This window comes from Natator depressus, chromosome 8 (genome assembly GCF_965152275.1).
Source record: "Natator depressus isolate rNatDep1 chromosome 8, rNatDep2.hap1, whole genome shotgun sequence".
NCBI classification, from domain to species: domain Eukaryota; kingdom Metazoa; phylum Chordata; order Testudines; family Cheloniidae; genus Natator; species Natator depressus.
This window is the reverse complement of record NC_134241.1, coordinates 99,802,330-99,828,874: the sequence shown is the minus strand read 5'-3', so window position 1 is coordinate 99,828,874 and position 26,545 is coordinate 99,802,330. Positions and strand designations below refer to the sequence as shown.

Sequence of the window (26,545 nt, the reverse complement as noted above, 5' to 3'; positions counted from 1 at the left end):
TACACAAACATCTTTCTGAAAGAAAATAATCCATTCTTCATTAAAATTCCTGCAAGAGAAAGCGTATTCATTTTTGCCAGGTCCTTGAGAAAAAAAATACCTGCTTTATTCTCCTCTTTAATTAGAAATACAAATCTACCTGAATAGAGCTTAATACACAACTTGAGTGGCTGGCAAACATTTTAGGTCATGGTCAGAGCTATTGGCAATGGAAGACTAATTTTTAACGATCGTGATTAAATCAGATTTTATAACCTTGCTGCGAAGCAGAGGCTCCCAAACTCGGGTGGGGGTGGGGGGGTCGCCATCCTAAATGGAGTCATACCATCAACAGATGGGGCTGAGGTGATCTCTTGTGTATGGAGGATTTTACTCTGCACAGTGTGACCTCGCATGTAATGTGCCTGTGAGGTCACAATGCACGGCGGACGCCGTTTTGCTCTACAAAATGACCTCCTCCGCAGAGCATGACCTTGCATGCACAGTACATCTAAGGTCACACTGTGGAGAGGAGGCCATTTTGTAGAGCAAATGCAGCATGCATTTTGTAGAGCAAATGCACCATGCAGCATGACGTTGCACACACAGTCCGTGTACGGTCATGCTGTGCGGAGGATGCGATTTTGCTCTTTGCTGTCTGGGGTCCTGGCAGGAAATACTTCATTCAAATTGGGTAGTGCCAGCAAAAAGTTTGGGAACCCCTTCTGTAAAGTCATGTGGCGTCCCCATGTGCCCCTTTGCAACCTGGTGTGGTCCTCCTTTAATTTCCCACAATTGGGGTAGTTTTGGGTTTGCTTTAACAGCCTGGCACAAGGAGGAGCCAACACACACTAACAAAATAGCACGTCCCCTTCTAATAAGGTTTCAGGACAGAAGCAATTACAATAAGCAGCTAATTAGGACCCTGGTGCAGAATTCCCAAACTTCAACTCCACTAAACAAAGTCGCGAAGTCAGATTACACTAGTCTCCTGCAGCCAAAGAGAAAAAACACCACCCTCTGAAGCCTTCACAGCTTCTATGCCCCGCTCCTCCTACTCAGCTGCCTGTTCCTGTTTAAATAGCCCAGTCCCAGGGCAGGGCAGGTCTTCCTTGATTATCCCCGGGCTGCCACCCACCGCCTGGCCCTTAAAGGGGTAGTACGCTGCTTCACACTTGCTTACAACATACACCATTAACCAAGCTCTGGTAACATGGCCCTGATCTTGCTTCCATTGATGTTACTGGCAAAGCTCTATCTTGACTAAGATTGGTAGAGGATAGCACTCTGTCATGGTGCTTTTGACTGAAGGCCTGATGCTGTAAGGTCCTAAGGTGGCTTTCAGGAGCTCTCTCAACTCCCATTGACTTCAGTGACCTGACTGGGAGTTGAGAGTGCCCAGCACCTTGCCAGAGGGACTCAGAGCCTAAAAGGATTAGTCCCTTACATATGCTGTTTGGCTTTTCACCAGAAGCAGGTCAGACGCTTTCAAGAAGCGGGTATTTTCGAGACACCTCTGAGGTGCTGGTTAACATCAGTGCCCGTAGCTTAGTGTTGCACCATATTTTAGCAACTCACCGGGCTCTGCTTCACTTTTTTGCAAGCAAAAAATGCTTTTCCTCATCATTGGCACTGATCCTCTTCTCACTCCGACCAGTTTTACATCCACATCACTCCTGCCAAGGGGCGCCAAGAACAGCTCAGAGCCAGGTGAAGGGAGGAGGTGCAAAGGTGGCTCTAAGCCAATCCCCTGATTCTAGGACCAGCTGAGCGTCAGGCTGACCACCACAGAGGTGCTGTAACTCGAACTGGCCAGCAACAGCAGCCAGGGATCACTGGAGTCCTATCCTATTTCCCCTGCTCACACCCTCAGCTGCAGACTGCTGGGTGGAAGAGGGTGGTTGGAGCCACTATGATGGCTGCGTCATGAGATAATATTCTTGTACTGGGTGGGCCTGCCATGGCCGACCATGGGGCACCTTTGTGGTGGTAAAGCAGTGCAAAGCTACCAAGATTCAGGGGAGGATCAGGAGCAGTCACTGATGCCACTCTGCATTAGGGTGACCAGATGTCCTGATTTTATAGGTACAGTCCCGATATTTGGGGCTTTTTCTTATATGGGTGCCTATTACCCCCCACCCCTGTCCCAATTTTTCACACTTGCTATCTGGTCATCCTACTCTGGGTTCACACCATCATCATCCAGGGACCTGTGTGCACTCTGAAGCTTGCATTCGCTGAGGAAAAAAATGTAATCAGACAGGAGATGAGAGGGGACGGTGGAAACTTCACCGAAGCTGTTTGACGAGAACGAAAGACACGCGGCTCTTGATGTGTTTTTGAACCAAAACCCCAACATCTCATTATCTCTGCTCGGAGATGGAAGCAAGCAAGTTCAGCTTTCTTCCCCACACCGCAATAAACGAAACATTGGGCAAATGAAAACCACTTGTGGTGTCATTCCCCGGAGCCTATGATGTCATTTCGGAAGCATCCTCCTTGTAGTGCGTGTGTTTTTTAGCAGATGTTTGGTTGAAAATGCTTTATCCAAGTGCCAGTTATGTGAGCAGGTGTCTTGGCATCTCATTCATGGCACTACTTAGCTGCTGAAAATCTGTGTGACGTCACTCCCGACAAGCCTATTGAATACCATGGTCGAGCACTGAAAGCATGGCTGGCATTCGGCTTAGTTTCTAGCAGTCACACTGCTGAGCTATCGTACTGTAGTACAATGCCAGGACAGTTTGGAAGCCTCTTAGCTCAGATTTCCCTTTCAACAGTGCACAGCATTGCCTCTGCTAATCTGTTTACGTAACCCCGAAAACAACGTTTGTTTGGTGGTGAAGGGCTTTTCATGTGAAATTTTCTCTCTGATTTCCAGTCAGACCTCTATATTTCACAGGGTTCTCTTAAAGTAAATTGTTGCAATAAACTGGCATCGCTGTCACGGTTGGACAGAATTAACTCAGTGTCCCAGGCCCTATACTGTTATCCAATGAGGGAGATTCTCTTGTAGTTCAAGCGATAGCAGCATGGGGGATCTGAACTTAATATTTACCACTGTTCAATGTTTGCTACACTTTCTCAGTCCACATAGGACATGATTCGGCAACATCTGTCAGCAAGGGGACTTAAGTCCAGATTTTTAAAGGCACTTAGATGTCTAACTCCCAGAGCCTAAATAATTTTAAAAATCTGGCCCTTAGTCCTTTAACTCAAGATGTAGAAGCCAACAATGGGCCCCTTCTCTCTACTTGAGCCGCTCCTTCCATCCTGGGTGTTGACCCCATTGGGCTGAGAGGGGACACTAGGACCCCAAGGTTTCTCCAGTTCCTCCATTGCTGTCCAGGAGGTAGAGGCAAGACCACGCAGGTTTCAGATACACAAAGCTCCAGCCCCTAACCCTTGACAGAGCTGTCAGCTAAAATCAATTCCACAGGGCTAGTGGAAGTGTGCTTCGTATAACAACTGCCATCTTGACAGGCAGCTGGTATATTTGATAGGCAACGCTCAGAACTCAAACAAGAGAGCAGCCAGAAATCTCCCACCTTTGCTATAAGGGCTTCCTTATATGAATCATGGAATCTAACTTAAGAATCTTGTTTTTGAAAATCTTGCCCTTGCAACAAAGCCCGTTGCCAACTGTGTCCAAATATCTATTCAGGGGACACCATCATAGGGCCTAATCACATCAGCCACACTATCAGAGGCTCGTTCACCTGCACATCTACCAATGTGATCTATGCCATCATGTGCCAGCAATGCCCCTCTGCCATGTACATTGGTCAAACTGGACAGTCTCTACGTAAAAGAATAAATGGACACAAATCAGACGTCAAGAATTATAACATTCATAAACCAGTCGGAGAACACTTCAATCTCTCTGGTCACTCGATTACAGACCTAAAGGTCGCAATATTACAACAAAAAGACTTCAAAAACAGACTCCAGCGAGAGACTGCTGAATGGGAATTAATTTGCAAACTGGATACAAAAAGAAAAGGAGTACTTGTGGCACCTTAGAGACTAACCAATTTATTTGACTTTTCTTTTTGCGAATACAGACTAACACGGCTGTTATTCTGAAAACTGGATACAATTAACTTAGGCTTGAATAGAGACTGGGAGTGGATGTGTCATTACACAAAGTAAAAGTATTTCCCCATGTTTATTCCCCCCACCCCCCCGCCACCGCTCCTCAGACGTTCCTGTTAACTGCTGGCAATGGCCCACCTTGATTATCACTACAAAAGGTTTTCTTCCCCCGGCCCCGCCCCTGCTCTCCTGCTGGTAATAGCTCATCTTAAGTGATCACTCTCCTTACAATGTGTATGATAACACACATTTTTTCATGTTCTGTGTGTATATAAATCTCCTCACTGTATTTTCCACTGAATGCATCCGATGAAGTGAGCTGTAGCTCACGAAAGCTTATGTTCAAATAAATTGGTTAGTCTCTAAGGTGCCACTCGTACTCCTTTTCTTTTTGCGAATACAGACTAACACGGCTGCTAATCTGAAACCTTTCCACACAAGGAGATTTTCAAGATACTTAGGGATTTAGGAGCCCAAATCTCACTGAAAGGCGATGGGACTTGTGCTCTTAAATCTCTTAGGTGATTTTGAAAACTCTCCTCCAGAAAAAGCTTTTGCGAACCTGTCAACGAATCCACTCTCCACTAGGTGTCCCCTTGTGGCCAGGCCTGGCATAGCAGATCGCTTGCTCCCCTGCCAATGGTTGCTCTGGTTTCTCTTTCAGTGACTCAGCCCTCTGGCCAGGTTACCATTTTAAGTCCACCCCTTCTGGGGTCACAACCATCCAAATTGAAAGTCCCCAAATGACCCTAACGCAGACAAAATCCTTCCACCATCTCTGGAGCTATTCCTCAGCTTGTCTTAGGGCTTAGCCTGGAGCCCCCTGCTGGGCTTGATAAGCTTTGCAGCGGGCTTGTACTCCCCCTTCTTTGGGGCAAGTCAGGGAAGGAACCCAGTCCCACTCTGGGTTCTGGCCCAGGGCCCTGAATTGAACAGTTAGCTCTGCTCCTTTAGCTGTCTTGGAGTTTTCCCTTCCTACCCAGCCTCTTAAGTTCCCCTCTGGGTCTCTCTCTGTCTCTTCCCTGCTTAATCAGGGTCTCTCCCAGAGCTTTCCCCTACCTCCTCTGAGCGTCCTCCCTGGCACTTACTCCAGCTCTTTCCCCAGCTGGGCATTGTCACCACTTTAGCCTGGCCCTCCCTCTTTGTACAGCAGCTCTTTATGGGACATTAGACTCAGAGGCTTTAAGGCCAGAAGGGACCATCATGATCATCTAGTGTCTGACCTCCTGCACATTGCAGGCAACAGAACCTTGCCCAACCACTCCTGAAATAGACCCCTAACCTCTGGTTGAGCTACTGAACTCCTCAACTCATGATTTAAAGACTTCAAGTTACAAAGAATCCAGCACTTACTCTAATTTAAACCAGCAAGTGACCGGGGCCCCATGCTGCAGAGGAAGGCGAAAGCCCCCAGGGTCTCTGCCAATCTGACCTGGGGGAAAATTCCTTCTCAACCACAAGTGCAGCTATCAGGTGGACCCTGAGTATGTGGGCAAGACCCACCAGCCAGGCGCCTGAATCCCTGATTCCCCCCAGGTGGAGCTCTTTTTCTAATCAGGTTGGCTTAGCCCCAGGCTCTCCAGCCCACCGGGCGAGCCACCTCAGTTACAGAACCATAGAACTATAGTTGAGAAAACTGCACTAAGATTTGTGTCATTGAGCTTTTTCTCAGCTTTCCCAGGATAAGAAGAGCAAAGTAAACACCAGGCGATTTTCTGACTCTTCTAACTGCATTTATTCCAAACAATACATGTCACTGTCACCTTATGCTGAATCCTTTCCTAAATACCTGGACATGCACATGGTTTGTTAAATCATTGTGCCCTAGCACAGAATTATAATCATCCCTTGATGCACATGTAAAATTCTTATTTAACATTTATGAAAAGTATCATGCATTGGTGGAGAGGAGACTGTAGGTCTCACTACCCAGTTCGGATGTGTAGGTGTTGGGACGGGAATAAGCAAAGAGTTGTGTGGGCAAAAATGGCCTATGGAAATGTAAAGGGCTAGACTGACCACATGGCCTTCTTCCTTTGATATATTTAAATGAGCAGAGTTTGACCATCAGATCAGAGGTGAGTTCCCCATCACGGGAGGTACTAGACACCCTCAACTCTCATCAGTGTTGAACTCAGGTGCGCAGAGCGGGTTCGGGTGCGGGGGTGCCCATTTTTCCGGGGGCCCCCAATTGGCTGGGGTCCCTGGGCATGGGCCTCTGGCCCAGTGGCTAATCCACCACTATGCTGCAGGCTTCTGCTTCACAGAAGAGTGTGACCATATCTCAAGTAGGGATGACGCCAGTCAGTGATGCTTTCTGCCTCCAGAACTCAGCCAGGAGGACAATACTCAGCCAGCTGGATTGTGCATTATATTCCAAGTGTGTAATAAAAACAGAGGCACAAAGATGTGGATATAGAAAACGATTACACTCTAGAAAGATATTTCAGTTTCACTGAATAAAACTAACTCATTCTGAATGCTGTTGGCACACACACGTACTCTAGGGTTAAATATATCCCAATGCCCACAGAAACCAGCATCTTCATGGAGGCTAAGCGGCAGCCCCACTTAGTCCCTTGTGATTACAATCCTGAATATACAGAAGTATCATTTTTCCTCGGTGGAAGGGGAGACTGTTTATCTGGGAAGCATTTCACGTCAAGCACAATAGGAAACTATTTAGATTTCCACAACTAGGCTAGTGCATGACTTCCAAGCTGTCCGTCAGGAATACTTCAGAACATAAACATGTCTTTGCAGTGGGGTTCCATGGAAAGTAGTCAATACCCTGAATCTTTCAGCCTGATTTGATTCACTGTTCATCTTCGTTTCAAAGTACTGCACTCACTTCAAACGCAACAGGGCCCATCGCTGGGAATATGCTCTCTGAGGACAACAGACTCCAGACTCGTATCAGCAGTTCCAAATTAAAAGGAGATGGGTTGTCTCTACAAAGGTATTTTTGTGACTGGCTTTATCTTTGCATAAATAATTCTGAAATATAAAGTTGGGGCTGAAACCGATGAGGAATGTAACATAGTTGTTAGAACAGGCCACTGCCTGCAGGACTCCTGGGCCCTACCCGTAACTTTGTCACTGAGCAACTGCATGATCACATGCAAGTCATAATGCTTCTGTGGTTCTATAAACTTCACGGGGGCCAATAGGGAGAGAATTCAGGATTTTCTGCTCCAGAAAAGAATAGCTTTCAATGAACTAGAGCTATATTCCTCAGTGGCCTCTAGAAGGTGACGAGTACACACCCACTTGAGCAGGCCTGAAATTCCATACAGCAGAGGGCAAGGCTGATCCATGTGCTCTAGCCAGTACATCAATGCTCAGATTTGCAAAGCCTCCGTAAGTGACTAAATATCTCAGGCTAAAAAGCCACATAGATGCTCAGTTTTCCCACCTGTAAAGTGGGGGATAATACTACTTGTTTGCCTACTCTGGGGGCAGGAGGGGGATGTAGTGAGCCATTGTTAATGAATAATTGTAAAGCTCTTTCAGATTCTAGGACAAAGTGCCCTAGAAGTGCCAAGAGTTACCTATTACTGTTTAAACTAACGAAGAATGGTTTGGAAATACAGAGTGAAAACAATGCAGTCCTGGGATTGCAAATACATGCAAAAATGAGGAGCCTAAATGTAGTAAGACTGTTAAGCAACTTCAGTACTTTCCAACATGTGCGTCAACTGCAGGATTTCCTAATATTTTTTCTTTAATTTGGCACAGGCGAGGGAACATAGATATCACTGTAGACTATGGCCCGGTAGGTCAGCATGGAGGCGAGGCTGTAAAACAGTTGATACATAATTATGTGTAAATATGCTAGTTTGGGACCTTCAAAAGGATCCAGCATTAACTTAACTCTTTTCCCACTGAAGTCAATGGAAGTTTTACTTTTGACTCCAATGGGAACAAAGTTGGGCCACTGCTGAGTGCTTTAGAAAATGACACCCTACAGAGATGGGGTGCTTTACAAATGATGGACAGAGGAAGTCAAAGAAGCTGTGACAATTTACAGCAGCTGAGGATCTGCTTTACAGTGTCCATCATACAGGCTAAGGGTCTTACTCCTGGGGAAATTCTGTGTCACAGCACACATGCAGAATTCATGTCCCCCACAGATTTCTTTGCTTCCCCACAGAAAAATGACTTTCTCATGGGGAAGCAAAGGAAAGCTGAAAAAGAGGTTACCTGCCCCTCCCAGCAGCATGGGTGTATTGTTTCAGGTGCCCGGAGCAGCCGGTGGAGAGGTAAATCACCACCGGGGGGGTGTCGGGGTGTGGGGAAGGAAACTGGGGATGCCTCAGCGTGTGGCTCCTACCCTGCGTTGGGCTCAGCTGCTAGTCCTGGCTGGGTTGGGGGCGGGAAAGGATGGGACATCCTCTTTCCCTGCAAGGAGCAGATGGGGGCAGGGACAGGGACAGGTCAGATCCACGCCCAGAAACCTCCCCCAGCTGCAGGAAGCTCCACCCCCCACCTCTCCTGTTTCCTGACCCTATCGCTCCTCAGCCGCGGGTGCAGGGGTCACTGAACGAGGATCTGCTACCCTGTCTGCCCAACCCCTGTGCATCTGGACCCCCATACTCAGACAGACCCCTCTGCCGAGCCTCACGCCACCACACTTAGAACCCCCACACCAAGCCCCCCACATCCGAATGCCCACCCTGCTGAGCCTCACCCCCATGCATCTGGATAACCCCTCATATCCCGCTGTCAAGTCCTACCCCCCTGCATCCTCACCCCTACTGAGCCGCACCCCCCACACCCAGAACCCCCCAATCCTGAGCCCCCCACACCTGAACCTCCACCTCACTGAGCCTCACTCCCTGCATCCAGACCCCCTGCACCCAGACTCGCCTGCTGAGCCCCAACCACCTTTACCTGGTCCCCCCTGCAGAATCCTGTTGCCCCTGCACCTGGAACCCTCCCAATGAGCCCTTGTGCATCCAGATCCCCCCCGCACCCGAATCCCCCACTGAGCTGCTCGCACCCAGATTGCCCCACATGGAGTCCTCTCAACCCACACCTGGATCTCCCCACCCTTGGATCCTGCAGGCCTGAGCCTGCCTGCACACACCTGCTGCTCCTGATGTGGAGGGGCAGGGCACCAGGGTGTTTCTGGGGCAGGCCCAGCCCTTGCACTGCGTAAGGGTCAGGTGCAGCTTCACTGCCGAACCCATGTCCTGGGGGAGTACGGGCTTCAGGGTGATCTCCCACCTCTGTGCAGCCAGTGGCCTGTGCTTCCCCCTCCCATGCTGGAGCCTCCACATTTATTTATTGACAAATAAAATTTGCAGAATTGTACAGAACTTTAAAATATTGTGCACAGAATTTTTAGTTTTTTGGTGCAGAATTTTTAATTTTTTGGTGCAGAACTCCCTCAGGAGTAGTCCATCTCTCACAAGTGGAACAACTGAAGTCAGTGGGATTATGAACAATGAGCATTCCAGGACAAGGCCTAAACTGAACAATTCAGTTTTCTTCAGGATTTCCTGACCTGTTGCTCTGTCCCTTCCCTGAAAATGTGCACGTGCCAATCCTAAAGTTGGATTTTTGTATCGGGACACTGCACTGGAAAATCTCTCTCTGGGAAAGAACCTCTCCATATTGGATCCATCGATGGCTGTTAGTCATGTGTTTCCCAGACATATCTACCTGATTGCTTTTGCCAACTTTTTTCTTATAGACATCCTCATTCCTCATTCTCCTTGCAACGTAGCACATCAGGGAGTGCAAGGGGAAAAAGTCAGTGTCTTTCAAAATGGATTAATGTTAATTAAGTTTGCAGGGGGAAAGAAAAGACCTGAACTTGTGCTCTCTGTAGTTCAGCAAGCATGAAGTATTGCCATGTGCATCGATACACAGGAGGCTGCCCTGACACACACAGAAAGTGGAGGAGTTGTTTTCCTGGGAAGCTCTGACTAAGCTAAAATGATGTCAAACACAGGAATTTAATCTCCAGGAAATGGAAAACAGATTGGTGTGATCCTCACTTGTAAGTAGCATGAACTGTAGTGAAGGGTGAACCAGGAAGGTTAGTTTGGCTTACAGAGGGATGAACAAGTCTGGATGCTTCTCTAACACAGATCAGGAGTGGAGCTGGGTAACCTAGTTGCAGCAAACCATTTACTGGATGAATTTAGCTCTTTTCAGATGATCAGGAGTGAACTTTGTTAATCAAAATCATTCAATGGGTACTATATGCAAACATATTGTAAATTACTTGCTGACTGGTTCCTCAAGTAGTTGCTATTCGTCATTTGTTAGTTCTGCTACAGGCAAGTTTGAGGAGTGCTTACTTGTGCCGGTGAGCACTTACTCCCAAAAGTAGATCCACTGAAGTGAATGTACTCAACAACATAAGTACTTCACAATCTAGCCCTGTGCAACTGGTCACCTAAATCACATGGTTTTGTCTCTGGATGACTTCCAAATCACCTGGGACTTTCAAGATGGCCATGTGAACACCTCAGCACTACTACAGGTGTGAAAATGTGTTTGTAAGTGTAGTCAGGTGTGGAAACGTGAATATTCTCAGCATTTTCCTTTTCAGCAACTATTCTTGTGAACCGAATTTTACTTGCAGAAATGTTGGCCAAAAGGATAATATGGAGAAAAGACCTTGGAACTTATTTCTTACACCTCGTTTGAAGGAAATCATCCATATTAAATACTTGCTTCTACATATCATGCAGAATTACCTGCAGTTCTGCTGACAACCAAAGCGAGTCATTCTAATGATTACAACACATCCCACAAACTCCACTGTTAAAAGAGATGGCTCTGGAAGTAGAAAAGCTATCAGGTCAAATGTGTGAGGCCTCTTTGCATGACAGTGTGATAACAAAGGTAGGGAAAATTGACACTGGGTAGACTGAGTGACTGCAGACATACTGCAGGCTTCCCTAGATAAATGGACAGTCCTTCAAGCCACATGATGCCACTTTATATCGTTGTACCACTTGAGCTGGTACAAAGTGGAGCATCACTTTAGTCCAGATTGATATCACCGGGGAATGAATCAGTCCAAAGGACAAGTGCAACATGATCACTGACAGGGCAATCTTCTTTCTAATCCTGTTTGAGCGAGAATGGGCCAAATTCTCTGCTGGTGTAAACTGGCACAGCTACATCATCTAAATTTGGTCCAGTATCTCCAGGGCTAGAGGGTCATTCTGTCTCCTTTCTGATCCATTCTGTAGCCTCTCTGATGAGGACGCCAACAAAAAGCTACCATGTTATTGTCAATTCTGGCACTGGTTCCTGTCCTGTTGAGACTGGTCCCATGGGAGGTATGCCAGGAAAAGCAACCCATTTCCTGTAGGTCACCAAACAACCATAATGGGCCAGATCTAAAGAACATGGAAGTTCAGCAGAGTCTTTCTACTGCCTTCAATGGACTTTGAATCAGCTCTGTGGAACTGAGCCGTGGCTCCCTTGGCCAAGGAACTAGGAGCCTGGAAGCTCTAGGAGCCCCTGCTCTGAGGCAGTCCATGCAACAGACAGCCTAGGAGTGGGGGAGCCTGGCAGCTCGGGCTCCGCAGCAGAGGTAGCTGCAGAACTGGGAATAATTTCAATTTTCTTCTGGCAAAACTAATATTTTCTTTCAGAAGGTGCCCGATACCTGACAGGTGGCATAAACAACATACATAGACACTGGCCATAACTAAAGCCTTGCTATGAAGTGAAAGGGTCTTTAAGTTTTCATTGACAAGTTAACTCTGCTTCCCTACCCCTGATTTTGAAACCTTTCCCTATTTCACCCTCCTCCCCCCAAATATTTACCTTGAGTGACTCTGCCCCCCGAGATAATTGTGGAGACAGGGGAGTTAAAATCACGAAGGATGATATTTTAGGGCCATGTAGGAATTCCTCCATATTTCCATGACTGAATTTCAGAAGCACTGAACAATCCTATTCCCCAACTTTAGGTTAGGCAATACATTCACATACACATGGACATGATCCCTATTTAATCCCCATCCCCTCCTCTTTGGAACCATTGCAAATTATATTGTCATGTGAAAAACAATGAATTATGGCTTTGATTCCCTTCTGTCCAGGCTGTGATGGAGCTAGTGAAGGGAGGATGATCTAGAGGCTTGGATTAAATCCCAAAAGTTCACAGTAGAAATCAGGGACTGTTCCAGCACTGCCACCTGGAAACCATTCAGGGTGGGGAAAAGATATCCAATTTTTTTCCCATCTCAGAAGAGATTTGGTTCAGGGTAGGTTAAAGTTTCAGGTGAAGATTCATGCCAATTCTTACTTGATCTGAACCAGTTCACCCATCTCCAGACAAAGGTGTCATTTTACATTACATGCTATTTCTCTATCCTTCTCTTTTCTAGCAAAACTTTACCTCATTTGACTTCAACCATTCCACTCTGAGAGTGAAATCCTGGCCCCAACTGAAGTCGAGATTTCACTCTATAGATCTCCCTTTCCCCCCTTTCTCTCAATCTACTTTCACAATGTTCTTTGTCTTACCCTATCTTCTTTAAACATCGACCTCTGCATAATTTGCCTTCTTTGTTGATAGACCATCCCTTCCAACTCATCCTGTTCTTTTCCACCTGCCAAAAGAAGCCATTTCAAAGTTCATTTCAGAGACAGGTCAGAGATGCAAAGTTGACATCTGGATGTGGATCCAAGCTTTGCCAACATTTGCAGCTGTTCAGATCCAGAAGGACTGAAGCTCGCTGCAAAGCTGATAGCCACATTCAGACCTGAACGGCTCCAATTTGTGGGTGGGTTCATTTCTGGAATTTTGGTTTGGGATCATGGCCAGTTAATTGGCAGTTTGCTGTTCTGGGAAGTGTGCTAAGCACTTTGAATGATGGGTGTGATGGATCCGTATAGCTCAGAGCACAGGGAAGAATGATGGCTATTGGCATGTGAGAAGGGAGATTTCCAACCAGTGGGAAGGTGTCCAGCATTATTCATCTTTTTGAAGCTGATCCTTCTCATCTGTAATACCACACTGTGGTATAGTACAAACACGGCTTTATTTCTGCAATTAATTAAACATATTGTTTCTTCTAAGACTTAGACCCAGATCCTCAATGGGAGATAGGCATCTAAATCCCTTTGAGGATCTGGCACTTAAGCCTAGTGTTGATTAGAGAGAATTAAGCTATGTGAAAAGTGCTATCCATACCAACTCTGGGCCTGATCCTACAACGGGATCTTTGACACCCAGGGCCAGTTTTAGGAGCTGGGGCACAGAGTGGTTGTCTTGGGTGTCAACTTCCAGGGTGCGCTGTACTGCTTAGCCATTTTTTTTCTTCACTGATTGGCTGGCTCCATTTTTCTTTGTTCATTTCTTTTTGGCTCAGTTCTCAGGAGATGGGGGAGGGGGTGGCATGGAAAACATTTTCCACCCTGGGCAGCAGAATGCTTAGCAACGTTCCTGCTCACACCCACGCAGATACATAGAAATAAGAGCAATGCCTATATTCTGTGCAGCTTCAGGGTCATAGACTTTTTTCCCTCATGCCCAGCATCTATTCTTCTTGTTGACACAGCAAATCTTAGATGCAGCAGATCCCACGCTCACAGCTAAAACAGCAGCATATAAAAATAACCATCGAGCTAATTTGTTTGAGGCTGCACCTCCAGGTTACCTTCTGTGCGGTCAATGCACCATTCATATTTCTTTAAAATCAATTGAATGTCGGGACATTCAGATGCATCCCAGGTGTGGACTGCTTGCTCTACCCTGTACATTCAGCAGCTCAGTGTGTGTGCTGCTCAACCTGCCTGCAGCAGGTATATTCAGGGGCAAACTGTGTTTTCCTGCATTACGCCTATTACTTTTATATGCCAATCACATGCATTCTGGAACATACCTGGGACATACCACAGCAGTGAAGGGGATTTTTAATAAGGTAAATTGACAGCAGGAATCCCATGGGTTTCATCATGATTGATACAATACAACCCTTAAGGAAGTAATAAAGTGGAGGCCATTGCATTCTGGTTTAGGGTGTCATCCCAAAAGTGCCTAAGGGCCAGATTTACGAAGGTATTTGGGCACCTAACAATGCAGATATGTGTCTAGTGAATATACAAAAGTGATGAAGCAGGTTAGATGCCTCGCCTGCCAAGGGATTTTGCAAATTCCATGAGGTGCCTATCTATATCTTTATGTGCCTAATTACCTTGGTCAAGCTGAGAGTTAGGCACTTTTGAAAACATTCCCCTTAAGTTCTAGTCCTCTCCATCAACAAGATCAAAATGTGCTTTGAGTGGATTGTGATGAAATAAATATTTTTGAAATTGGATCAATTTTTTTTAACCCGAAAAAATGTCCTCATATGTCCTCAAAATATATTTGCTGGGTGAGCTGGAACAATGTTTGGATTTTGTTTTTCTCTTGTGGATCTCATCATGGCCCCTAAATAGAGGTTTCAGACAATGAATGGCTAAACATAGGTCTCATAGCCTCGCCCCAAGATAACAGCAAACATTCTTGTCTTGTGCCTCTTTCATTGAGGAAGGGAGCACATTCCACAGCAAATCAATCTTCCCTCTCTCTCTCTGCTCCTTTAGAAAGCAGGGAGGGGGGAAATTTTGTCTCATACAGATTCCAATGGCTTGAGCAGATCTGTTGCCGCAGCTGCTGCAAATTTAATTTGAAACAGCAGAACTAAAAGATCTATTCAGGAAGCACCTGCGGCCAATGATGATTCTCTATTGTTCAAGAATTCTCAGAATCTACCCCATCCTTCAGCCGCGCGCCAAAGCTTTATGTACTGGATACAGTCTCATAGGCCAACAAAATGCACGGTAGTACTCCTTTCCATCAAACCACTCTGTTGGGTGCTATATTTAATGATATGTTCTTGCTCAATGGAAGAATATAAGCTGTGCTTTTATTTCTGTCCTTAACCTCGTGGGACTATACAGCAGAAATTAATCACCATCTTTCTATACAGGCCTCTCATCCCAGTGGAAGCAGCAAGAGGCAAGCCGCAGCTGATACCTGGATACTGTGCCAAACCAAAGAAAGGTACAGCATTCTCTCTCCTCCATGACTTGCCAGCAGATGAGGAGCATGGCCTTTGGGATGGCTTGTCCTACAGTCCTTATGCACAGGAGAGCTTGGGTACCACAGTTGTCCCTATCACAAGAGCACACAAAGTCAGAAGTCTACTCAGGTCCTCCTCCATGGATCCATGCAAAAGCCTGGCCCTTCACTTTCATGGATTCAGGAAGGTGATCATCTCTGCTCTTCTTAGCTAGGTTTTATTTTTGGTCAAATGTATAGAATTAAGCTTTCAAGGTAGAACACTTCAGATTTTATTCTTTGGATTCTGCTTTTGTGCTGTTTGAGTCTCGCACTTCTTCTAACACACATGATGAAATCCTGTAGGTATTTCTGGAGAGAATCTGAATATATTCTTATGCTTTCTGAAACTCAAATAGATTTCAAAGCCTAGATAAAATGACCTAAGGTGACATCGCTTGGCTATGAAGCTATTCTCAGCTTTCTTTAATTTTCCTTTAGACTAATGAAATTCAAATTGTTTATGGAATCTCAGGATCTGAGACATCAAAGACAAACGTGGCCTATTGGTCCATCTCCCTGCCAAGGTAGGATTGTTCCCTATAGCATGGAACAGCATCTAGTGTTTTGTCAAAGCTAGTTCCAAATGATGGGTCTTCTGACTTTTGTCTAGAAAGACTGTCCTGCAGCCTAATATATCCCACTGTCAGGAAACTTCTCTTGATGTCTAGCCTAAACCTTCCTTTCCTTAATTTCACCCCTTTACACCTACGTAAGCCCCCATGTTCTACCCTAAATTATTCCTCTCCATCAGTGTTCCCACCATTCAAATATTATGCCCCCTCACAGTTAGCAGATCTAGAAGATCTATAAGACCACAGTTGGCCAAGCTATAAACATTTAGCCATTTTAATTTTTTCTTGCAAATCAATACATCCATTCTGCCCATGCCCACAACCAAACAATCCAGTCAATCTTCTCTGAGCTTCTTTCAGTTTCTCAACTGCCTTTTGCCAATGTGGTGACCCAGAGTAGAACACAGTGGACTTGGTTCCCTTCTCTTTTATGCCCCTGTAATGCCATTAACCTCAGCAAGTTACTCCAGGTCTACGCTGGCATAAGTGAGAGGAGACTCAGACCCATTATTTCATGTGCAGTCCTACAAAGATCATGCAGAAAGCTCCAGAAAGTGATGTCTCCCTGCATGCCACTCAAAACTGTATGGACCTTTTTATTCTAGCCAAACTCATGTTTAATTTGCTGTCCCTTACCACTGCAAGGTGCCTCTTTCATCAGCAGGGCTTTCCAGGTCTTCCCCTCCCTTTCTGCGTATTGGTACTTATTTTGATTTAAATGGTTAAAAAAATATAAAGACATCTATACTAGGCTCTAGATGGCCTATCACTCTATTAATATTACAACATAAACTCAGCACCATTAAACAGTCTATCAGACAGGAACTCAGCCAGTTGGTTGTCTCCAAAAAAAAGTCCTTTCTGCTCCTTCATCATTCTGGGAGCATACCCTCAACCCTCTCCAAAACCCCTGTCTTTTGCAGCGTGCCCAGAGGTAGCCAAATACAGACTATTCCAGACCCAGGGGGGAAGCACCCTCCATGGTCCCCACTTGTCAGCAGCCTCCTTGCTTTTACAAAGGGGAACCCGTGGGAGTATGGCAGGGGGAGAGAGGCAATCCTGTAGGTAGACAGTACATGTGGTTTCAATTATTTTCCTTTCAGTGCATTAGGTTCCATGTCTCCAAACCCAATCTCACTTTGCTGTTTTCTGTCTGGCTCTGAACTTGCTAAGTTGTTTTTTTAACATTTCCTCTGTTCTGAGTGATGTTTGCAAATTAGTATCACCTGTAAATTTCATTAACATGCCATTTACGCCCTCTTTTAAACCATGAGTGAAGACATGGAGTAAGATCTCTCCCATGGCTTACTGATCTGTCCGTCTAGGCATTTAAGCCATGTTCCTCAACGTAGTATACTACTAGACCCCTCCTCCCAACTCGATCCATCTCACATAGAATCATAGAAATGGAGGGCTGGAAGGGATCTCAATATGTCATGCAATCCATCTGCCCATGCAGAGGCAAGATTAAGTATGCTTCCTGACAGGTGTTTGTGTAATGTACACATAAATATCTAGCACTGAACTCCCATCTCTCCCTTCACATGCTTGCTACACTATAGAATGCAAGTTTTCTACAACTCTTTTTTATGGGAACAGAGAAACACAGGCATCATGATTCTAGGAGACAGAATATAACATTTTACTCAGTCTCCCATAAAAAACTCAACCTGGACCTGGAGGACCAAGAACGTTATGGTTTTAACTAGAGCTGCTCAAAAATCTTCAACCGAAACGTTTTTCAACAGAAAAGTTGGTTTTCGAATAAATGACTTCTTCTCTTTTTTTGGCAGAAAAGATCTTTGATTTTTTTGTTGGCAAACAGAAAGCCCCAAACCTGAAAATGTTGGGCCTTTTTGTTTTTATTTTGTTTTTATGAACTGTCAGAATTATCCATTAACATTTTGATGAAAACCAACTCTTTTAGTGATTTGAGTTTTCATCAACATTTTCCGACTAGCTCTATTTTCAGCTTAACTCCACAAGCTCTTCTCATTTACAAGTGATTCCTATCTTTCTACCCCAATGAATTTCCAAATTATATCTGAACATATGCCCTTCCTTCCCTCTTGTACCTTTTCATTTCTTTCTCCGTCTGATATTATTTAACTCTGAAGTTTTATGGCTGAATAAACTCTGTGAAGCATTTAGGATAAACTTTGTGTCAGAGATACTTATGCACCATTAAGCTTTATCATATTCTATATGAAGGACTGCCGGAGTTTTGCAAACAAGATTCAATCAGCTAAACATTAAGACTATATCAATCTAGATAGTGTCTTTGTACAGAGAACACAACCAGGCAAGATTCATTAGTCCTGCAATTAATCCTGTTATTGAAACTTACCTCATATTTGCATTGGGCACTGTTAGTTCCACCGGGGACAGGAAAATGTGGCAGATTTGGCAATTTCCTGCAATATCCTTGGGAGACCTTATTAAATTATGTTTAAGTATCTTTGGAGCCCATTGTACTAAATGAATTGTTTATGTATTCTTGTGGGCTGGGATTGTATGTAACCTCTGGGGTGCGGATGTGATAGGTGCGAGAGCTGGGAGCTCAAGGTACTATATAGAACTATGTGCCAGGCAAGAATGGGCTTTTGGAACAAAAGATATTAAGTTGTTTTCCTGGGAATTTCTCCGGAGAAGTGAATGCAAATTCTGCACCTCTGGGTATGCAAAAATCCAAAATTGAAACTATGCCCTGAGGAGCAGACCATTTTCTGCTGGTCACCTCTTACAAGAGGCCAAGATCAAAGGGCCAAGCTGTATAAAGTAAAGACTGAACTATCCCTGGTGGTCCTGGTTCTGAGACAGTTATGAACTTGTAACCCACGGGGAAAACCCAGCAGTGGATTTTGAAGGACTGACACCTACCAGAGCCTGAGGTTGGAGTTGGGGTGATTTCGGGTAAGCCTTTTAGCATGCACATAGGTTCTTTTATTGTTTTTAATATGTTTTCTCTCTGATCATTTTTTACCTTAACAATAAATGTTCTTGCTTATACAGAGTGGTGTACAAACTTATAGCTGTGGGCCAAGATGTTGTTCACAGCCTCTGGAGAGCAGGTGTGATGGAACAATCTGTATAGTAGGGATGCTGAGGGACATTGAATCAAACTGTAAACCCTGTATATGATGGAAACCACTTCAAGCCAGGGGGTGCTGCAGCACCCCCCCCCCCCCACATCCCTAGTTCCAGCACCTATGCTTAGGGTGACCAGACAGCAAATGTGAAAAATCGGGACAGGGGGTGGGGGGTAATAGGAGCCTATATAAGAAAAAGACACCAAAATTGGGAGTGTCCCTATAAAATGGGGACATCTGGTCACCCTACCTATGCTTGAGAGAAAGCAAAACACAGACTCTGGCCAGTTTAGGCCATCTAGCTTGCTGGGAATAGCACGGTGTAGGCAGGGAACTGCGCTGCCAGGAAAAACCCTAGTCAGAAGGGAGTGAGATGTGGGTCTCTGTCCAAGAGAGGTGATGGCTGAGGAGCCAGGAGCCTAGAGTGGGTGCCATAGAGGGGAACACACGTGCGATTGCTCAGAACTGTGGTACTAGCACTTATTCCGAGCACGGCATTGCTAACAATCTTAGGAAGAAACAATGTCAGCCAATGTTATCTCCAGGGTGCACAGGGGAGGATGGCAGTGCAAAGATAATGCATTTCCTTGGATACTACCAGAGAGGAGAAGATTGTTCCAAAGCACTCCTCTCAGGATGTGTGCTTTGTCTGGGACACAGATGCACAAAAGGGCAGAGCGATATCCCTGTGGAGGAAAAAGGGGCCTGGCCCAAAGAAGCATCAACAGGAGCTAAAGTGGCAGCTCCGTTTCCAACAATGCACCATAGCCCTGCAGTGTTGAGGTGACTACTGCCCCAGGGAGAGGGGAAGAGGCAGCGGGAAAGCTGCCGGGGAGAAGCTGACAAGGACAATGGCGTTTCTTAATGAGTAAAATAACTCAGCAGAATGGTACCACCTCTCAGTACATTGACTTGTTCTGGTCTTCACCATGGTGCGTCTGATCTGGTCTGAATCATAGGTGCTGGAACGAGGGGTGCTGGCGGTGCTGCCGCACCCCCTGGTTTGAAGTCGTTTTCAGGGTACACAGAGTTTACAGGTTAGTTCAATAGCTCTCAGCACCCCCACTATGCAAATTGTTCTAGCATCTCTGGTGTGAATAAGCAGTGTCTATATCATCTACCCCTACAGGGAGCTACCTGCTGCCACAGTATCACACCTTTGATGTCCCTTAGCTGACGCTTCAGATGCCTTCCATTGAAACGGGTAGCTGTAACTTATAGGGAACTTATAACTTATAACTCACCCTCTTCGCTCACCAAAATAATCTTGCTCACTCGCAGAAAGAGAGAGAGAGAGAGAGATAGAGGTTAAAGGATCTGCAGGCAGCTGCTTACTTTCCAATTGGTTGTCCAGCAGGTGTATGCTCCACTTCAAAGCCTGCTTGTCTCAGCACATCAATCACGGTATTGTTACCCAGGAAGTGACCTAAAACATGGACAGAAAAACAGCCACGTCACTCAAACTGCTCCTTGAGGGTACTCCCTCCTTTCGACCCAAGCTCGGAGGAGTAGGTTACCAAAGACTGGGCTGGCTCCAAGGACAACAAGTCATGTCAAGCAACTGGCTGGGGCCCCAGAATCCTGAACGAGACTCAGCTGCTCACAGCCTGGTCCACTACTCCACTTTGGGCAGTAGGAAGGAGACGAGCCAACTCACAGCCTGACGCGCTGCCCCCTACGGGCTAGGGATTGATCAAATGGGTAGGCAACTCAAGGGCCAATTCTTCCACGGTAACCTGGAGCCTGCAGTTTGTTGTGGTAGCTCTGTACAGCTGCCATTTTAAACACGTGCATATGCACACACTCTAAATCATCCCCTCACCCGGGTTTTACAATTGTTCCTGCAAACGGTGAGAGAAGTCTTATTAGTCATCCTAACTGTATTCAGATTAAGCATCTATTCAGGAGTAAGACTGGGGGGAATGCAGGACTAGATGACCTCCTGAGGTCTCTTCCAACCCTAATCTTCTATGATGCTATGACACAAATACTCTGCTAAATACCACAGTGCACTCAGGCCACGTTTATATCCCTAGTTACCTGGTGTTCCTAACGTCTGTGCGAATAGGTTAGGCTTGTGTGATTGTTTAGGGCATAGTTGTTTCTCTAGGAGAATTGGCTGAAGTGGGACTCAGAGTGGATAGATGGATCTTATGCTGGTTCTCTGCACATTGGTGAATTTCAGCATTGGTTGCTAACCTCAAGTATTTAAAAAAAACATGAGATCAGCTAAAAATCAAGAGATTCATGAGAATGAATTTTGGATTCTTTTCATTGGTCCATGGGGTTTCGAGCCTTTGGGATTTGTCATAAGGTGCCTTTACCCCATACTGCCCCACTGGCTGAGTGTACTATGGCTGGCAACCCCAGCCTTAGTTTCCCTTTCTGAGGTTGGTTTTCTCAGCTTCCCAGATACAGATCTGTGTGGGAGATGTGGCTTAGCTCTCCAGCCAAGTCACAACCCATGTAATCCCTTTTGGGGTACCAAGAGTCCAAACTGAAAAGTTCCAAGCAAATAAAAATGTTCTTCTACCCTTCAGGCCTTCTCTTCAGCCCATCCGCGGGGCCTTGTTCGCAGCCCCTTTCTGAAGCCCCACCCCCTCCCTGGCTTCAGAGCCTGAGCTGCTGCTAATCTATTTTTAGTGCCATAATGCAAGCTCCAGTCTGTCAAAGAGGCTGAGGGAACTTGGTTATTTAGTCTGCAGAAGAGAAGAAGGAGGGAGGATTTGATAGCAGCCTTCAACTACCTGGAGGGGGGTTCCAAAGAGGATGGAGTTAGGCTGTTCTCAGTGGTGGCAAACGACAGAACAAGAACCAATGGTCTCCAGTTGCAGTGGGGGAGGTCTAGGTTGGATATTAGGAAAACACTATTTCACTAGGAGGGTGGTGAAGCACTGGAATGGGTTACCTAGGGAGGTGGTAGAATCTCCATCCTTAGAGGATTTTAAGGCCAGGCCTGACAAAGCCCTGGCTGGGATGATTTAGTTGGGGTTGGGCCTGCTTTGAGCAGGGGGTTGGACTAGATGACCTCCTGAGGTCTCGTCCAACCCTAATCTTCTATGATTCTAACCCAGGCGCTGAGACTTGCTGCTGCGGGCAACCACTTGCGTGTAGACGCACCCTAAGGATTCAAGGGTAATTCAGTCTCCAGGCTCTTTTAAGCCTCGGTCTCCCTGCCTAAACTGCCAACAAGGATGCTAATTAGTATCAGTTGTGAGGGTGATGTGGTTATAGGGGTTTAGTGCAACCCGCAAGCATCATAAACAGTTTTTAGCCAAAAGACATTTCTTTAAACGATTCAAATCACATTTGCAGGCCCTAACTTGTTCCAGGATTCCACTGCCTCCTTTTCAGAAACATAAAAAATTGATTTTCCCCCTGACTAACTTGCTTATAACTAAAGCCAAAGGAGCAGTCCCAAAAATGTGTTCCACGCCTTCAGAGAGGAGAGCAATGTGACATTTGTGAGCGATTGATTTGATTTGATCATAACTGGATTTTTTTAAAGCAATGCCAGAGCAAACAAAGGCCCGATCCTGCAACTGGTTGAACAGTGGGCTGAAAGTGGAATCGGGAACAAAGATGTCTCCGTGTCCATGCTCCAATGTCCTAGTTTTTCTTGACATGGAATACGAGTTGCCAACAATTGTATTTGTAGGAACAAGTGTCCTGAATCTTATTAACCTTTGACCTTTACATCATAATACCAAAAGAAACCCAATTATAATTCTTCAAAGCTCTTAATTCATTTAGTCCTGGCAAAAAGTAGCATAATAACAACCCTAAATCCACATCTATCCTCATCATGACCAGGCAGCAGCGTTACCAGCTTCCCAACAACGCACTGTCAATACATTCAGGGGTGAGAGATATTTTGGCCTTCTGATCCTTTGGCTTCTCTGTTAAGACTGCCAACAAGGATGCCACCTGTGGATCTGGTTGGCTTTTGTTGAGTACTTACGTTATTTAGGTTGAGGAAAGTATGGGATGGTGGCAGTTTTGTTCTCACTGCATTCCAAATTTGGACACACTTGTTTTCTGCCTTCCGGCATTTGTCGTGGACTGAAATACTACAGTGTTGGGGATAACTTGTATTAATTAACAATTTTTGTCATGCAGACACCTGTCGACCAGGATGTGGACAGAGACCATTAATCATTTCACCCAACAGTTTTTGGATTCTATTCATTATTTGTCTGGAAGGAGTCAAACCAGACATGTAAATGTGAAAAGGTCTGCAATGCATCACTGTGCGTTGAGCCCTCCAGTCTTCTGCCTTAATTATTCATTAGGAAAACATCCCAATGGTATCGGAGGGGTGCTTAAGATTTGCCCAGAAATTGGAGAGGATAAGAGAAGTTCCTGCTTAGTGTCAGAACCAAAGATTGTTCTTGAGATCAATATTTTTCAAAGCAGATAGTTTGCACTAGACAAGAGTTGGTGCCCACTTACTCCAATGTCCAACAGTCTATCTCTTGAAGGAACTAATCCTTCCCTGAAAGATCACTGTGGAAACAGCAGAGCTGGTTTTGAAGTGAGAAACTGGCCAGACAGCATAAGAATCTAACTACAAACACCCTATTAACGCAGACTGTGTAGGGTCAGAAGTTTGTCTCTCTTGGGGTACCCAGGTATTTTCAAAAAGTACCTGCCTGGATGAGCAAAGTCTAGAGAGATTCAATCAATAATACCAACATATACAGACAAGCAATAGGCCTGACATCTCATCTCTTCGGTCATAGCCCTAAGCCCACTGAAATCAATTGGAGTCTTTACATTGATATCAGTGGTTTTTGGACCATGCCCTAATTTATAACTAAACTGAATCTTTTATCAGTGAAACACTGTAATAAGCAACATAGTGAGGAGCCTAGTATACAAGTCCTCTTCAATCTGACCTTAAATATTTGCCTCTTTGATTTAGCCTAAATGGCAGAATCTGAAACCCCTTAACTTCTCCCATGAATGCATCCTTCCCACTTTGCTGTGTCTTGTTTGCAATGATACTTGAATGTTGACCAGTTTTGCCTTGCTGCTCACTTTACTTCTCCTCTTCGTAATATTCATTCATTCCTCCCCCCCTTTTTGGAATAAAAGTTGCTGTGCCCAATTTATTATCTCTCCATGAATAAATCAGAGGATCTGAAGACATGTTCTAGCTCAACCTGAAGTCATAGGGTTGATTCGGGAAGCACTGGATGAAATTCTATGGCTTGCGTTAGGCAGGAGGTCAGACTAGATGATCACAATGGTTCCTCCTGGCCTTAAAATCTATGAAAATTGCACACACACTGTGACCTTCCTTGGTGGCACATCTTTGTTAACACCTTAGTGTTCTCTTTGTTAACTATTCACAGCCGTGTATGATTTTCAATGGATCAGTCGGCCAAATGAATGCCAATTTTACCAGCACACTCAAAGGCATTTCAGTGCATTGTGAACTAATTCCCTGTACTTCCTGCCACTTTATCACTACAATTGTTTAAAAAGAAAAGAATAAAGATTTTGTAAAATTATTTTCATTTTTATAATGGCTTAGGTATATTTCATTCTCTCTCCACCTACTGAAAAATAGCAATACCATTTTTGCTAAAACTTTCCAAATTAATTCCCTTTGTGTTAGAGAAAAAGCCTGGAAAATATCTCCCTAAAAGGTAAAAACTTTAGGAAGTTATAATTATTGAAAACTTTGTGCATGTGGAAATAGATAGATTCGATAGATAGTTTAAATAGATAGATTAGATGGATGGATTTCAGGTCTTCTGACCTGCTACTCACTATTTATCCTGAACCTGGATGAAAAATCCCTTTAGTATTATCCTGATTTATTGTGACAGTTGATGAGTGCTAGGGCTAAAAAGGGTCAGAATATCTACTGCCCTGGGAATGCCTAGTAAATATGCAGAGAAAAGCAGGTAAAATGAGAAATAAAAGACCTGGTACATAGAGGTTTATGCGGTAATCCCAATATCAGGCACAAAGATGAATACTGCAAAATCTCCACTAACAATTTAAGTTAAAATAAGTTTCATTGTTGCAAATAAACCATGGTCATAAAACACTGGGTATTATATTTCTAGGTTTGGAAGGATTTGATTTTTATCAATAAATGTTAGTAACTGTTAATTTCACCGTATACACACAGACTGACAGAAGTATTTCCCTCTATAATAATCAAAATCTACAGACAGGGAAAGTAAGAAAAATACGGCCTAAGAGCTTATCAGAGTTTAATATAAGGATATTTACTTTGCATATTTTGACATGCAATGTTGACAACTTGTGTTTTAATGGTTATAAAGCTTTAACATTTTTTAATCTCAACGCCTACTGTCATTAAATAATTATTATCTGACACTCCCATAATTTCCTGAAACTGTAAAAATTTAAAATAGATAAATATTCAAAAAATACTTTAAGCCCATAATTTTGCACAACTGTGAAGTTTTAAGTAAATAAAAAATACAAAAAACCCCCCCAATATTCTGTCAAAATTACAAACAGAAAAAAAAAGAAAAGAAAATTCTCCCAAGCCTATAAATATATCTGTATGTATGGTGCTCATGACAATACAGGACAAGACTGTTCAGATGACAAATGGGTACTGTCATAGGTATTGTACAAAATTAAAATTTGAGCCATCTCTTAAAAAACTCTGCCACTCTACATTTCTAACAGGTCCTGGATTGATGCATATTTAGAGTCACCTTCTGCCCTTTTTTACTGAACTCGATTCACCAGTAGAAGATTAGGACAAGATCCAGGACAGGAATGGGGAGTAAAGGCAGTCCATCTGTTTCCTAAAGAAGACTTGATACCAATGACTTCTGCTAGAGGGTAATTTTCAATGCTAAACATACAGTGAACTCAAAGTTTGGCCACAGTTTACTTTAATAAACCGACTACTTTGTAAGAAGGATCTCTTTGTGTAACTCCCAAATGAAGACAATAGGAGTTTTAACATTGACTTCATTGGGGCCAGGATTTCACCCCTTTAGCTCAAGTGGTACGAGCCTGTGTTTTGGGGTTGGATGATCTGAATTTCTCAGTGAATGTGTTTTCACAGTGCCTAGGGCTGGTCAAAATCCTCCCACTTCACCTTGTTTTTCTGATAGAAAACTGCTGTTTTGACTAAATGGCAATTTTCAGGGCACGTGTGTGCTTTCCTAACAAAAAAATTGGGATTTTTCATTGACTGAAAATTGACTCATTGACTCAAAAGTGAAAATCAGTGCAGGGATGGGGGGGGGGGAGGAAAAGGGGGAGTGTATGTGGCAGGGCAGAGAGGAGTTGGCAGTTTTTAAACTAAAAGACAAAATAACCTTTGTTCTTAATTTTTTGCCAGAAGTCCAATTTTTCCACTGAAAATGACAATGAAAATTATTTTCGTTTTCATTTGGGGCAAAATATTCTGGGTGGGACTCGAAGGGATGTTTTTCAAACACCTCTGAGAGGGAGAACCATGTAGTCCTAGATATTAAAAATCTACCTTGCCATCTTAGACATGAAATACCATCAACATTGTTTCTAAGCATCAGAATCAAGCCACAGCCCTAAGAAGTTAAATAAGCCCACGGGTTCTTACAGGCAAAAATATTATCTTGTTTTGGTGACAGGAGCAAGAAGAATGCTTCTAAGCAAATGTTATGTGCTTTATCTGGATTTGAAGATCTACTACAAATTACTTTGTCTGTTCACTTCAGGATTCGTTGTTCTGGGGCTTA

General features: G+C 44.5%; 1 protein-coding gene across 2 annotated transcripts in view; it reads right to left on the bottom strand.

Annotated features, from left to right (window-relative positions):
• Positions 1 to 26,545, bottom strand: part of TRABD2B (TraB domain containing 2B) — a 407,261-nt gene that overhangs the window by 36,180 nt on the left and 344,536 nt on the right. The window contains exons 5-6 of one of the 2 annotated variants that reach the window (XM_074962318.1): positions 20,157 to 20,247; positions 12,591 to 12,662 (exon numbers count right to left, since the gene is read on the bottom strand). In XM_074962318.1, the coding sequence (XP_074818419.1) occupies positions 12,644 to 12,662; positions 20,157 to 20,247 (110 nt within the window). In that variant the 3' untranslated portion in view covers positions 12,591 to 12,643. Of the gene's footprint in view, positions 1 to 12,590; positions 12,663 to 20,156; positions 20,248 to 26,545 lie in introns of those variants that run through there. The other variant, XM_074962317.1, reaches the window with a different exon arrangement.